General features: G+C 48.9%; 2 protein-coding genes across 4 annotated transcripts in view; both read left to right on the forward strand.

Moving 5' to 3' along the window:
- The window catches only part of MECR (mitochondrial trans-2-enoyl-CoA reductase), a 47,962-nt gene extending 41,243 nt beyond the window's left edge, over positions 1-6,719 (forward strand). For 2 of the 3 annotated variants that reach the window (XM_014546795.1, XM_005875077.2), the window contains 6 exons: positions 1,497-1,599; positions 2,662-2,764; positions 3,731-3,804; positions 5,064-5,124; positions 5,287-5,359; positions 6,308-6,719. In XM_014546795.1, coding sequence (XP_014402281.1) covers positions 1,497-1,599; positions 2,662-2,764; positions 3,731-3,804; positions 5,064-5,124; positions 5,287-5,359; positions 6,308-6,513 — 620 coding nt within the window. In that variant the 3' untranslated portion in view covers positions 6,514-6,719. The remainder of the gene's footprint in view (positions 1-1,496; positions 1,600-2,661; positions 2,765-3,730; positions 3,805-5,063; positions 5,125-5,286; positions 5,360-6,307) is intronic. The other variant, XM_005875075.2, reaches the window with a different exon arrangement.
- A 2,116-nt stretch (positions 6,720-8,835) lies between these two features.
- SRSF4 (serine/arginine-rich splicing factor 4) overlaps positions 8,836-15,569 on the forward strand; it is a 35,024-nt gene continuing 28,290 nt past the window's right edge. Inside the window, exons 1-2 of the mRNA XM_014546751.1 lie at positions 8,836-8,901; positions 15,107-15,315. Coding sequence (XP_014402237.1) covers positions 8,836-8,901; positions 15,107-15,315 — 275 coding nt within the window. The remainder of the gene's footprint in view (positions 8,902-15,106; positions 15,316-15,569) is intronic.

A 15,569-nucleotide genomic window follows, 5' to 3' on the forward strand; every position in this document is an offset into this window, starting at 1 on the left:
TTTTTTTTTTTTTTTAATATATTTTATTGATTTTTTACAGAGAGGACGGGAGAGGGATAGAGAGTTAGAAACATCGACGAGAGAGAAACATCGATCAGCTGCCTCCTGCACACTCCCCACTGGAGATGTGCCCGCAACCAAGGTATATGTCCTTGACCGGAATCGAACCCGGGACCCTTGAGTCCGCAGGCCGATGCTCTATCCACTGAGCCAAACCGGTTAGGGCAAACCTGTGTTTTCTATCAAAATTACTTCTTGGGTGAATTTTGGGACACCCTTTATATATATATATGAAACCAGAGTTTCATGGAACCATATTTACCCTTACTATGTGCCCTTCCTGTGTGTGGTGTACATGTACACTGCTGTTTTTTATTCTATTTTCCTTTATTTTAACTTTTAAAAATGCTGTTTGCAACGCACTACATTGATTTCATAGCTCACTAATGAGTGACAACTCGTGTGCTGACCCTGGCTAAGGAGAATGGGTGTTCTTCCTCCAGGAAGTCCTCTGTCTCTAGCACCAGATCCTGCTGCCTTTCAAGACCCAGATAGCCTTTCAGGGGTAACGGAGCACCTTCCTGCACTTGATGGCATTGACTCTAATGAGGAGCATCCTGATTGATGCTCGGAGGACTCCTGTTTTAGGGGGAGGAACCTGCGGTTCAAAGAGGCCATGACTGGCCCCACCTCATTCAATCACAGTCAGAGGTGAAGCTATGACTCACACCCAGGTCCATCTCATTCCAGAGCCCACATTTTCCCCAACATGCCTTGCTGCCTCCCCCATTGACTAGTTCCAAATCCAGGCCTGGGCTTAGTCCACAAACTATAGGCTCCTGTTTCAGGGGCTGCTAGCTTCTCCAGTGTGGCTCTAATCCCATTGCAAGGCAATGCGCCTTGATTAAGCCGTACAGAGAGGGGAATACGGCATGGCCTTCCCCTCCAGCTGCAAGCCCTCAATACAGGTGGACCTGTATACAGCCAAGCATGCGATGAGGCAGACCATGTTATTAATACAGATGCTGCAGAGTGCATCAGAGCATAGTGGGAGGAGTCTGGAAAGGCTTCGTGAAGGAAGCCACACTTAAGCTGCGCTTCAAAGGGTTTCAATATGGTTTCACAACGAAGGGAGAAAGGAAGAGGCAAGCATTACACACCAAGGAAATAACCTAAGCAGAGACTTGAGGACATAAAAATTGGAGGATGAAGGACATGAACTCATTTACATAGCAGGGTTTTTCAACATTATGTCTACTGTAGACTCTGAGTTGCCTAGTCTTAGGAGGTAGTGTGGGTGTTGTGGAAGTTTGGGGGGCATTGGGAGAAGAGTGAGCAACACTCTAAGGTCTGAGAAGGCTCAGCAGCCAGGCCCCAGGTCCTCTGGGAGCCTAAGCACTCCATCTCCTGCCTTATATAATAGGGTCTCAGGCTGGAAGCCCTTGACCTATTACAGGTATCCAGGACTTGACTTGAGTCTCTTCCTGGCTCCACAGGAGATTCCGTCATCCAGAATGCATCCAACAGTGGTGTGGGGCAAGCAGTCATCCAGATCGCCGCAGCCCTGGGCCTGAGGACCATCAATGTGGTCCGAGACAGGTGCGTGGGGAGCCGGTATTCCAGATCCTGACTGCGTGTCGCATCCCTGCGTGCCCACCAGATGGCGCCCTTGTATAAGCGGGCCTCCTCTCTGGGCAGGAGGCAGCTTACTCACGGACGGGTGTCAGCCTTGAGAAATTAAGTCCAGGTGGCTTTTGGCTATAGGATGAGTGAGTCTTTGAAATATGAAGGGAAGACAGGAAGGAGGTGGAGACGGCCACTAGGAGTATTTGAAACTGGACTTGTGATAACGTGTGGTTTTTTCAAAACCAGTGTTCATATTTGGGGATGTTTTAAGCTGGGTTATTTTTTCTGTGAACCGTCTAACCCAGGGCCCTTTTTCCCCCTTGTATTTGTGTGGTACTTTGAAGTGCATTAAAAGATTGAAGGAGATGAGCAGGTTTGCTATCTCTGGTTCACAGATGAAACAGTTTCGGAGAGAGGAGGCAACTTGCTCAGGGAGTCACAGCAAGTCGGTAGCAGACTTCATTTCCCGGCTTGTTCTCTTTCCCTCATAGCATCGTTTCCTTGAGCCTCACTGTCCACGAGTGTGGCCGTGTCTGTCAGAAGCCCAGTCTTACTAGGATAATTGACTCTCCCTTCAGTTCTCTATCCCCTCGGTTGTGCTAACAAAAATCATCGTTTGCCTTGGCCAAGGAGTCCCTGAGCCACTCCTGGGCTGGAGTTTGTTTGCACAACACTCAAGAGCCCCTTGAAAAGAGGGGGGAGGGGGGCAGAAAGGAAGTGGAGTTTGTTGTGTCCGTAGAAGAAATCAGGAAGTGAAATGCCTTTTCCCTGGCACAGATGGTTTCCAGCATCCCTGAGCTGGCAGGAGCTGTAGAAACCACCCAGCCCAGCTCTCTCATGCCAGGGAGGAAACTGAGGCCAAGAGACGCGGGAGTACGATGAAACTGCATGGTCAGGCCCTGCTCAAGGCCTGGCTTAAACCCGATCCCAGCTTCCCGCAAAGAAACACGCTGTCGCAGCTGTGGCCGAGCAGTCCCGGGAGCCTTTGGTGGAGAAAGTGAGCCGATGTGACCGAGGTTCGTGTTTGGTTTCCAGACCTGACCTCCAGAAGCTGACCGACAGACTGAAGAACCTGGGGGCCGAGCATGTGATCACAGAAGAGGAGCTGAGGACACATGAGATGAAAAACGTCTTTAAGGTACCTAGGATGAGGGACGCTGCGCCTCCATTCATGCTGGCCCCCCTGAAGAAAGCGGACTTGAACTTGAAAAGCTGGGGCCTGGCTCCATTGTTCCTCTTCACATCTTCCCTTGGCTCTTTGTGGAGGATAAAGCCCATCCCTCCACCAGGGGGCGGCATGCAGTAAGCGCCCAGGTGCTGCGAGGGAGGCGGGAGACCTGTGGTTTGCAGTTTTGAGTATGTGTGATGGGCCACATCAGTCCTCACAACCCATGTGAATCTCAGCGCTGGGAGAGGAGCTGAGGAAACTGAGGCACAGAGAGGAAAGAGAAAGAAAAGAAGCAACATTTCCTGGGTACCTACCTTGCATTTTATCAGAGAATCCCACAAAAGCTCCACAAAGTAGGTGCTATCTATTTTATAGACGAGGAAACCCAGACTCAGGAAAGATAAAGGATTTGACCAAGAGCACACAGTCTTAAGTGGTGGAGGCAGGGCTGGCCCCAGTCTCTCTGAACTCCTAGCCTCAGAACCTTCCAGAACCTCCACCCCTAGCACGCCTAGTAAGTGACCAAACCACATCTCAGCCTCTTTTCACTGAACTCTGGAGCGACCAAACACACACACACTCCTCAAGAACACACCCTCTGGACAACATTTCTGAAGCAGTAGGTCTAACATAAACTGAGTTCAAAGTCCCAGAAGGGGCGCACATGGCGAAAGGAAGTCCTTGGAAATGGGTTGTAGATACCCTCAATGTATTCTTTCCCAGAGGTGGGCTCTGAATGAAATCCTCACACAGAGAACAGGACGAGGCTGGTAAAGAAAAGGCCATTCCAGGCAGGAAAAAAAGAGTTGTAAGGCAAGAACATCCCGTTTTCTTCACTCCCTCCTGACACATGGGCCTGGGAAATGCTGTTCGTAGCAGCTTCAAGCCCCACATGTAGAGTGGTAGCTCCCTCACCGCAGGTTCCTTATCTTCCAGGACATGCCTCAGCCACGGCTCGCTCTCAACTGTGTCGGCGGGAAAAGCTCCACAGAGCTGCTGCGGCACTTAGCGTAAGTCCCTCGGCCCTGCAGGTCCAGATCGCTGGCGCTCCCGCGTCTTGAGCTGGGAGGACCCTCAGGTGAACAGCCCCGAGGCCAAGGCAAGCCGAGCCGAGGCAGGTCAGCAGGGGCCTGAGTAGGAAACTGGGGCCAAAGTTAAGTCCTACCTAGGTCTCTGGGCACTTCCTCTCTCAGCCGCCTTCATCACAGGTGACTGAGCCCATCCAGCTGTGCTTTCCCAAGGGACCCGCTTTGTTCGTCTCTGAGAGGGGAATGGTTAAGGATTCACAACCTAAGGGCATCTTAAAAAGTCACGTAGTCCTAGCTTATTAGCTTTTAAATTTTTTATTAGCTTTTAAAAATAGATTCTAATTTTAGAGGTAGCATGATGCGTGTTACAAAACATTTTGAAAGCCTATGAAAGTACAAAGGAGAACTGGAAGAGCAGAGGTTTTCTCTCATCCCACCGCTGAGGGGGATGCGCACCGTGGACAGTTAACAGTGCATGTCCTCCCATTCTTTTCCCTTTCATAGGAACTCCTCTGGAGTGTGCCTGAAAGGTCCCTTCCCAGCTGAGGCAGGAATCCCCTAAACTAGTAGTTAACACGTATTTGCTAGCCCTCACTAGCGCCGGGGTATGGAGATGGCTAGAACTCACGGGCTAGATGGGTCATGTGATCAAAGAGCTGTGAAAACAATGGGAGTTCACCATGCACTGAACTCTGTGCAGGAGCTTGAAGGAACCCTCCCACAGCCACCTAGGCCAGGGGTACTAATCCCATCCTGTTTGTACAAGGCCCAGAGAGGGTAGTCACCTGCCCCAGGTCTAGGAAGCAGCAGAGCCAGGCTCAGCCCTACTCTGGGCACCCTCCAAGGCAAACTGCAATCCCATGCCACTCGTTATAGGAGGAAGTTGGCGATCTGGACCAATGTCAATGCCATGCCCACAGTTGCATGCCTATAAGTGGAGTGGAGCCATACTGAACTCAGGTCTTGAGCTCTTCTCAGGAGAGCATGCTTCTTTGCAGCAGCTCATCAGAGCCTGACTGGGTGGCTATATCAGTGGATTCCCATCCCTGCCTAAACACCCAGGTCATCTGGAGGGGGATAGGTCATTAGGTTGGGGGTGGGGCCTAGGAACCTGTATTTGGGGCCCTTCCCAGGGATTCTGAAAGCAAGGTTTAGGCTTTAGGGTTGGAATAGAAGCGCTGTGACAGCTTCCAGAAGGGCTCTGAATCTGCCTGCACCCATTCTGTTCTCTGACTTTTCAGACCTGGAGGAACCATGGTGACCTATGGAGGGATGGCCAAGCAGCCTGTCATCGCTTCTGTGGTAAGCTGGTGGTGGGGAGGGGGCGGCCTGGAGATGGGCCAGGCCCCACAGTTGTGTAAACTCAGGCAGTTTCCCTGTCCCTGGGATTCAGAGAATGTGTACCTTAAGGGGTATCTGAAGCTCTTGGCCTCAGAGCCCCAACATGTCCTTCTGTGTCCACAGAGCCAGCTCATTTTTAAGGATCTCAAACTTCGGGGCTTTTGGTTGTCCCAGTGGAAGAAGGACCATAGTCCAGGTGAGTACATGACGGCCCTTTGCCAGGGGTCACACAAGAGGGCAGTGCCTACTGCAGAAGTGGCCAGCCTGTCTGAGCCCTGGATGGGTGCTTAGACCCCAACCCTATGACAGGACAAAGGAGAACAGCCTCTAACTAAGCTACAGTGAGCAAATAGTTATTGGACTAAAGTGGGCTAGTTCTTGGGGGCATAACATTGAACAGGGCACACACCGCCCCCTTCCTTGAAGAGCCGGCGGTGGGGAAGACCGCCATGGGAGACGACCAAGTGAAGAAAACCAGTGCTGCAGCCAGCCTGCCTGGGTCCCGCCATTGCTGGTTGTAGGTTGCGCCTAGCCTCGCTGTGGGACCTGGACAAGTTACTCAGCCTCTGCTCAGTCTAAATGTCATAACAGTTTCAAGTATTATTAGCCCTGTTTGACAGAAAAGGAAACTGAGGCTCGGAGTGGTTAAGTCGCTTTCCCAAAGTCACCCCAGCGAGGGAGTGTGCAGCCAGGATGTGACCAGCTAGTGTCTCTGACTCCAGAACCCGAGCCGGGACACTGCTCTTCCTCTCCTGGAGGCCTGGTCCCCAGACAGGGACCCCCAGCTGGGCTGCTTTTCCTGAGCAAAGTTCATCAGTTCCACATCAGTAGTGCCAGGCACACCCACCTTCCTCCCTGCACCCCTTCTGGCTTCCCTGCCTGGAGGTAATCCTGCCCCTCCCACCATCAGACTCCAGGTTACACCCGAGTCAGGTTCTGTGGGTCTGAGCCACCACTCTGCCTGCCCGTCAGTTCCTGGGGCCACTCCCCATGTTCCTCTGTCCCCACCCTGGCTCTCCCTGACCTGAAAACAGGTGGAGATCAGGCAGCCTCCACAGCCGGCCTGTCTGTGGCCAAGCCCTGGGCTCTCAAAGACTTGCCTGGAGCTCAGCACCAGCAGAGGTGACGTGTGCCATCTCACCAGGCCCTGCTGCTGCTGCACCCCTGTCTGACTTCCTCCAACCTCCCACAGACCAGTTCAAGGAGCTGATCCTCACTCTGTGCGATCTCATCCACCGAGGCCAGCTCGCGGCTCCCGCCTGCTCCGAGGTCCCACTGCAGGACTACCAGTGTGCCTTGGAAACCTCCATGCAGCCCTTCTTGTCTACAAAACAGATTCTCACCATGTGATAATCCCAGAGGAGCCAGGGCGAAGTGGGAAGGGATGTGGATCAACAGGACTGGTTTGGGCCCCTTAGTGTGGGCCCTCAACCTTCCCGGCTGCCCCTCTCCTCACTGTCACTTCCCACTAGGAGAGCTGTGAAGCCAGCCAAGGCTTTCCCCAGGGCCGGCCTCGGGGTATCTAATAAAGTCTGAACTTCCTGAAAACAAACAAACAAGACCCATAGAAGTCATCCCTGTGGGGAAGGACCATCCCTGCGCCTGCCACTTCCCAGGACTTAGCAGCTCCTGCTGCCTAGCCTCCATTTGTGCCCCAGCCATCATTTCCTGACACCCTGAAAGCAACGCCAGGGTGGGCCTGGCAGGTACAAAAGCCAGTGAACTGCAATCTCTGCCCTCAAGCTGTCCAAGCCCACAGAGGAGAATCTTCTAAAAGGGAAGGTCCACTCAGCCTCAGTGGTAGGTGGCTCAGGCTGGGGCAGGGGGAGTGGATGCCAGCCTGAGGAACAGGAAATGTGGGCTTAGGTAGCTGGACCACCCTCACGGAACGTCCTTTCTAACTGGGGAGCAAGGTGTTAGTTACACCAGTGGTTCTCAACCTGAAGTCATCTTGCCTCCAAGGGACATTTGATAATTATCTGGAGACATTGTCATAATTGAGAGGGTGTTGCCTGCATCCAGTGAGAAGTCAGTGATGCTGCTAAAAAACATCCTGCAGTGCACAGAACAGCCTCCCTCAACTAAGATTATCCAGTCCAGCCCTAGCTGGTTTGGCTCAGTGGATAGAGCGTTGGCCTGTGGACTGAAGGGCCCCAGGTTTGATTCCAGTCAAGGGTATATACCTTGGTTACAGGCTCCTCCCTGGCCCCGGGCCCTGGACGGTTCTTGTGCAGGAGACAACCAATCGATGTGTTTCTCTCACTATACCTCAGTTACAGGCTCCTCCCTGGCCCGGGCCCTGGACGGTTCTCATGCAGGAGACAACCAATCGATGTGTTTCTCTCACATTGATGTTTCTTGCTGTCTTTCTCTCTTCCACTCTCTCTAAAAAGCAATGGGAAGATATCCTCAGGTGAAGATTTAAAAAAAAAAAAAAAAAGAATTATTCAGTCCAAAATGCCATAGTGCCACTGTTGAGAAACCCTGCATTAACCCAATAATCCCACTGTTACCATAGTGATCAGTGTGCTAAAGAAGACACATGTCAGTGCTAGGAGCATAACTAAGGTCTTGTCCGAGGCCTGGGTCAGGATGCCTTCCTAAAGTGAAGCTTGAAAGTGGGCCCTGAAAAGTGAGTAGCTTATTCCAAGAGAAGAGTTTGACATTATGTGACTTTTTTGATGTTTGCTTCATGATCCACTCACCCAAAGCAAAGAACTAGAGACTTTGGATGCCTCCTTTATCAGATGTCTCCCTTATCACTTGGCCCTCTGTCCCTTAGCTCAAGAGCCTCCTTCAGGGAGTACTTACTGGGTGACTAGTGCGTGCCTGAGTCTGTGGATGCCCGTGAGGGATGTAGGGCTGGCCCTTAGCCTAGTGCAGGGGACGGACCTTTATCGTATACTAATGACAGATACAGAGGTGTTCGTGGCAGCGGGGACACAGCAGCTCTGCCTGAGGGTTTATGGAAGGTTTCTCGGAGGAAATGTGGTCACAGAAAATTTTGAAGGCCTAGCAGGAAAAGGTGCACCAAGCAAAACCAACAGCATGTGTGGTTGGAACATGGCACTTGGGCAACTGCCAACAAGCAAGTGTAGCCACTGCCAAAGCCTGGGGGGAGTGTGAGGACCAGTGGAAAGGGTAGGCAGGTGTCAAAACAGACTTATCCTCAAGACCAGGGAGGCGCTCAGGGATTGTAAGCAGTGGAACGACGCGGAAACATGCTCCGAAGGCCAGAGTCCACTCGGGTTTAGTTGCACGCCAGCATGTACACAGGCTCCTGGCATGACCCTGTGCCTTTGGGATATCTTCTGTGTCCTCTGCAGAAAGCACTCAGCTTCAGCCTGGGGCTGGGGAAGGTCCGCAGGTGCCCTCTGGATGAGATTTGCCACCTTATACACCTGGTTTCAGGATCAGCTCCAACTCCTCCAAGTCTGTCCCATCCCCTGTCCTCTATCCTCGAGGTTAGGGGGATGATTTGTATAGATGGCCGATGTGGGCAAGTGAAAAACGCCTGAGAGGTAGTAGGGGGCTGCCCAAAGGCCGTAGGAGTGAAAGTTACGATTAGGTTCCTCAGGCAGTCCACAATGGGGTTTAGAGTGATGAACCTGCAGCCCTGAAGGAGCAGACCTGGTATGGACTGGGAGGAGGCAGACAGGAAGGAGTAACAACATGGTTAGAGACCTCCTGGAGTGCAGTGCAAACTGTCCTAAGGACAGTACCTCTAGGGACCTGGAGGTGACAGTTGGGTTGGACTTCGATGAATGATTATTGCTTCCTCAGGAAAGGGAGACGAGCATTACAGACTAAGGGACCAGATAAGTAAAAGTTATAGAGACAGAACATTTAGGCCTAAATCTTCTGATTTTCCCCAAATATCCATTCTCCTAAGAATTAAAACTGATGACTTTTAGGTGGGTACGCAGTAGACTGGAATAAACACTGCTTCCCTGCCTCCCTGGCAGCAGACGAGGTTTGTCCCGTGTGATGTAAGTAGAGAAGACAGGTGTCAGTTCTTAGGAACCTATATCTGAACTTTTTCTATCCTGAACTTTTTCTTCCACTTCCACCTTCTTCCTGGCTGGGATACAGAGGAAGTTGCCCAGCCATCTTTGACCATGTTAAGGACGGAACACGCCCAGCCGTAGTGGCTCAGTAGTTGAGCATTGACCTATGAACCAGGAGGTCACAGGCCTGGTCAGAGCATATGCTCAGGTTGCAGGCTCAATCCCTGATCATGCAGGAGGCAGCCAATCAATGATTCTCTCTCATCATTGATGTTTCTATCTTTCCCTCTCCCTCTCTGAAGTCAATAAAAACATTTTTTTTTAAAATTGATCGATATACCACGTTAAAAGAATGAAGGGGAAAAAAACCCATGATCATCTCAATTAATGCAGACAGTATTTGACAAAATTCAAAACCCTTTAAAAAAAAACCACACACTCAACAAGGAATAGAAGGAATCTACCTCCACCTAAAAAAAACCAAACTATATATGAAAATCCACAGCAAATATTATATTCAATAGAGAAAGACTTGAAGCCTTTCCATTAAGATCAGAAACAAGAAAAGGATGCCCACTTTCAGCCCTGGCTTGTTTGGCTCAGTGGATAGAGCATTGGCCTGTGGACTGAAGGGTCTCAGGTTTGATTCCGGTCAAGGGCACATGCCCAGGTTGTGGGTCGATCCCTAGTAGGGGATGTGCAAGAGGCAGCTGATCAATGATTCTCAACATTGATGTTTCTATCTCTCCCTCTCCCTTCCTCTCTGAAATCAATAAAATTATAAATATTTTTTTAAAAAAGGATGCCCACTTTCACAACTTCTATTTTACAGAATTTCTAGCTAGAGCAGTTGGTCAAGAAAGAGAATAAAAGGCATCCAAATTGGAAAGAAAGAAGTAATATCTTTTTGCACATGATAGGACCCTATATTTAGAAAACCCTAAAGATTTTACAAAAATCTGTTAGAACTAATAAAATTCAGCAAGTACCGGGCTACAAAGTCAACACACAGAAATCAGTTGCATTTCTATATGCTTAAAATGAACCATCTCAAAAGGAAATTATGGCCCTAGCCGGTTTTGCTCAGTGGATAGAGCATTGGCCTGCAGACCAAAGGATCCTAGGTTCGATTCCTGTCAAGGGCACGATATTTCCCTCACATTGATATTTCTCTCTGTCTTTCCCTCTCTCTTTCCCTCTCTCTAAAAACTTTGAGCCTGCTAGGCTCCTCCCTGGGTCCATCCTTGAAGGGTTGATTGGGCCACAGATGTATGCATGCCTAGGCAGGAGGAATGACCATGACTGGGAGCTGTTTGCATCAGCTCGAAATTATAGCTAATTTGCCTACAAACGCCAGGTGGTCATAATAATCTGGCCACTGTGTGTGTGTGTGTGTGTACTAGAGGCCCAGTGCACAAAATTCGTGCATGGGGTGGGTGTTCCTCAGCCCAGTCTGCACCCTCTCCAATCTGGGACCCCTCGAGGGATGTCCAACTGCTGGTTTCGGCCCAATCCCACAGGGATCCCTCTCACAATCCGGGACTGCTGGCTCCCAACCGCTCACCTGCCTGCCTGCCTGATTGCCCCTAACCACTCCCCTGCCAGCCTGATCGACACCTAACTGCTCCCCTGCTGGCCCGATTGCCCCCAACTACCCCCTGCCGGCCCGGTTGCCCCCAACTGCCCTCCCCTGTAGGCCTAGTCATGGTCACTCCTAACTGCTCTCCCCTGCCGGCCCGGTCGCCCCCAACTGCCCTTCCCTGCCGGCCTGGTCACCCCTAACTGCTCTCCCCTGCCGGCCATCTTGTGGTGGCCATCTTTGACCACGTGGGGGTGGCCATCTTGTGTGAGGGTGTCACAGTCAATATGCATATTACCTCTTTATTATATAGGATATTTTAAAAAGAATGGAACAGCAGTGAAATCATCAGAGCCTGGGTCCCTGACACCCAGCAGCCCTGACTGCCCACCTGAGGACTTGAGAGATAAGTTTTACTTAAGAAATAAGCTTCTAGGCCTTGGGTGGGTAGCTCAGTTAGATAGAATATCGTCCTGACACACCAAGGTTGTGGGTTTGCTCTCTTGTCAGGGCACATACAAGAATCAACCAATGAATGCATAAATAAGTGGAACAATGAATTGATGTTCCTCTCTCTTTCTCCCCTGCCCCCCTTCCTCTCTAAAAACCAATTTTTTAAAAAAAGAAAGAAGCACTAAACTTGTATGTTATTTAATCCCTTAGTGTTTGGGCTTTCTCTAAACCTAATCATAACTGCTACATATTCTATAATTCAATTTATATTGAAATGAAGTCAATCAATCTGAAGCTGAAAAAGTGAATTATTGCAGTTAGTAATTCCCAGCTAAGGAAGGCAGACTTTATCCCATTAGCAGTAAAAAAAAAAAAAAAAAAAAAAAAAAAAAATTTCTGAGCCAGAAGGTCAAACTGTATTTAGAAAATTCCCTCTGGCAGCAGGTTGGGGGAGAATTTGTAGAAGGGAGACGTGAAAGAAAAAATCAGAAATTCCCATGCTTCTGAATTTTATATAAGTAAAATCTTCCTAAATTTTTGAAGACCAACATAGAGATTACCATCACTTAAGAGGCCAGCAGAGGAAAGAAGGCTAAGACAAAACAATTTCAAGAGAATCTGACTTTAAATGGATCATTTCTCCCATACTTTGCAAGTGCAAGAAGTTGTGTTTAATTTTCAGGCTGAAGAATCTCTGGGGTTGGGACAGCTCTTCTGGCCCACCATGTAAACAATACCATTTTTAATCTAAAGGAGGAACTTTGGCTCCAGGAGACAAAGAAGACAAACCGCCTCTAGCTCCTAAACCAAAGCTTGAGCACACCTGAAGCCCTGAGGCTTCGTGACTCTGGCTCTCTCTGGTGTCTTCTGGGAGCATCGACCCCATGACCCCATGACAGTCTACAGCCGCTGCTGTAATATTGATGACGGCCTTGTGTCTTGGGAGATGAGATAATTAAGCCTGCTTTCCTCAGGGAAAGACTGAGGCCCAGAAGAGAAAGGTTTTTGCATCAACCTGTGTATGCCACGTGTCCCTATCCTTGTGCCTGGAAGCCCTCAGCAGTACCCACCAGCCACACGCTCATTGGCAAGTGCCATGTCCTGGGTGGGACACTGGGCCCGGCCAGAGCAGCTGCAGGTGGTAGAAAACAGAGACTCAGTCCTGGCAAAGTGTCTGCCTTCATCTGAAGGCGGGAAACTCCTGGGAAGGTCAGTGGGACGGAGACCCTGGCACCCCCTGAAAGGGAAGAAAGGTTTCCCTATGTGCCTAACCCTCTGCAGTGTACAAGCAAGTTGAAGTGCTTCTTCGTTTGGTTTTCACAACTTCCCTCCATCATTGAGGTTTTAATGTCACCACCTTACAGAAGAGGAGGATGCTGAGAGAGGTGAGGTGAGTTGCTCAAGGTCACAGCGGACACCAGGTCCCCTGGCCCTGGTCACCATACCAGTCAGTACCAACTCTTTTGGCCTCACAGTTGGCCTTGAGCTCCCTCTTTTCTCAGGATTCCTTGATTTTGTTCAATGATAATTAACATTTCGATCAGTAGAGTTCAAATTTCTCTTGAGTCTATGTCTCATGGGGAGGTGTAGGGGGTGGGGAGGAGAATCAGGAGGCCATTGAAGTAGTTCAGAATCCAGGCACTGGTGGTCCATGAGGTCCGAAAGGTTGGCGACCACTAGTTTAAGGAAACCTTTGGAGCAGCCGTTGCCAACCGGTGGTCCACGGACCACTGGTAGTCCGAAAGGTTGGTGACCACTGGTCCCGATCATTCATGAATCTATTCAGGTCTCTCCACTCCCACTTACTAAGCTGGTTCACACACCAAGGCTTTTAAGCATGCCACACCCTCTGTCTGGAATATGGCCCAGCTCCTTATTCAGGCCTCAGACTTTCCTTGCCCACCTTATCCCAAGTACGTACACACACACAAACACACACACGGCTATCACTCTATTTATTTATCCATTTAGTAAATATTCATTCTGAACACCCATTATGTGAAAAAGCCCTGTTGTAGGTGCTAGGGATAAAGCAGGAGACAAAACATGGCCCCCGATACCAAGGAACTTATAATCTTTTACATATTTTTTACTATATGTATATTGATTTTGGAGAGGGAGAGAGAGAGAAACAACAACGATGAGAGAATCATTGACCGACTGTCTCCTGCATGCCCATACTGGGGATCGAGCCTGCAACCCAGGCATGTGCCCTGACCAAGAATCAAACTCTGGCACTTTGCTAGTCAACACTGAACCAGTAAGCCACACCAGCCTGGCAGAGCTTACATCCTCGTGGAGGAGAAAGTGAACAAGCGAATAAATAAGGTAATTAAATTGTGATAAATAGCCGTGTGTGTGTGTTTGTGGCAGGAACTTGCCTTGGGATAAGGTGGGCAAGGAAAGCCTGAGGCCTGAATAAGGAGCCGGGCCATATTCCAGACAGAGGGCGAAGCATGCTTAAAAGCCTTAGTGTGTGAACTAGCTTACTGAATGGTAGCAGAGAGACATGAATAGATGCGTGAATATGTAGAAGGAAAAATCAAAAGGACAGACAGAACGTAGTGTTGGAAGGTTGAACTCTGGCACTTTGCTGGTTAGAGGAGCCACTCGCGGAACTGGGGAACTCTGGAGGAGAACAGATTTTGGAGACGGGCTTTTCCCCTGTGGGGCTGTTTCCCATCCGTACAATAGGCTGAGCAGATTATATGACAACCAAGGTTAGTGCTAGTTCTTAATATGATCCTCACACTTTACTAAACTCCAAATGGATCAAAGATTGCAATACAAAAATAAGCCCTCAAAGTAACAGAATAAACCATGGAGGGCAGTTAAAAAATTAAAAATTAAAAAAAAAAAAAACAGAGTGAGGAAGGCCTTTCAGACTTTTCAAACTACAACACAAAATCCAGAATCAAAGGAAAATAAGAAATGGATAAGTTTGATCCCAAAATGTTTTTGCATGGCAAAAAACAAAAACAAAAAAACAAAAAAAAAACACTAGGCAAAAAATGTCAACAGACTAGGGAAAAAATATTGGCAACTCATTTGACAAAGAGCTGATTTCCCTATTATATTGTGAGCTCCTATGAAAAAATAAGAAAAATGGTCAAAAGATACAGAAAGTAAAATATGTGTCTCTAAAACATGAAATAGGTGTGTCTCTAAAACATGAAATAAGGCTCACTTCACTCAAAATAAGATTTCAATTTACACTACCCAAGCTACCATTTTTCAGCTATCAGATTGACAAAGATCAAAGTTTGATAACAGGGTTGATAAGGAGATGGAGAATTGAGCAATAGTTATCAAAGCTACATTTGCTCACACCCTTTGAATACTTCTAGGAATAGATTCTACATATATGTATATGCCAAGTTACTCTGCAACAGTCATAACAAAATGTTATCTCAACGCCCTTCACTAGGGCACTGATGAATAAATGACTGTGTACAAACACTAGGAGCCATAAAAATAGTCTGGAGAAGCTCCTTTTGTACTCTCACGGATGATTTTCAAAACAGATGAAGCGCAGAACTGTGTGTACAATACACCATCATTTGCTTTATGTGCAAAATACCCCCAACGCACATTTAAGAAACTGACCATCTTCATTATCTCTGGGGAGGGAAATTAGGCAACCAGAGGAGAGAGGGGAAGACTTTTCACTGTATATCACTTGAATCAGTTCATGAATTACAGTTGCAAAATATAATTTAAAAAACAAATACAAACAGGAGGAAAAAACTTGTGCTTCTTAGGTAAACTGGGTTAGTGAGAAGGGGACTAATATTTGAGCTCCTACCACGTTCCAGATTCTGTTCCAAGCTCTTCCACATACACCACCCCGTTTAGTTATGCTGGTATTCCATTGAGATGGGATAAATTCTTCTAATTTTTCAAGTTAGAAAGTAGGTTAAATTGGCCAGGTCGTCTAGTCAATGTCAAGCCTAATCTCGCTCCCAAGCGCCAGCCTTCTCCACTCCCCACACGGCTCCTATTGAAGCAAACTGTCCTATTTTTAAAATCGTATTGGTATTATTTACTGGGCACTTGTGAAGTGCTGGGAGCAGTGCAAAGTACGTTACGTAATAATCCGCACAACTCGGAAAGGTAGGAATTTCTATCCCCCTTTACAGAGAAGACAAACGAGGCTCAGAGAGGTGGCGCCACAGGGAGCCCAAGGGCACAGACACAAGCCGGGTTTAATGCCAAAGCTCCTGCTCTAAACTGGAAACCACTCCCGGTTCAAACGACAAAAGCGTGAACGCCGGGCGGGCGGGTGAGGAAGCGCGGGCACTTCCGCCGAGAGGGGCAAAGCCAGCGGTGGCAGTAGGCGCCACAGGCCTCGCGACGGCGAGCTCGCG

The sequence above is a fragment of the Myotis brandtii genome, unplaced genomic scaffold, assembly GCF_000412655.1.
Source record: "Myotis brandtii unplaced genomic scaffold, ASM41265v1 scaffold456, whole genome shotgun sequence".
Classification (NCBI taxonomy): Eukaryota; Metazoa; Chordata; class Mammalia; order Chiroptera; family Vespertilionidae; genus Myotis; species Myotis brandtii.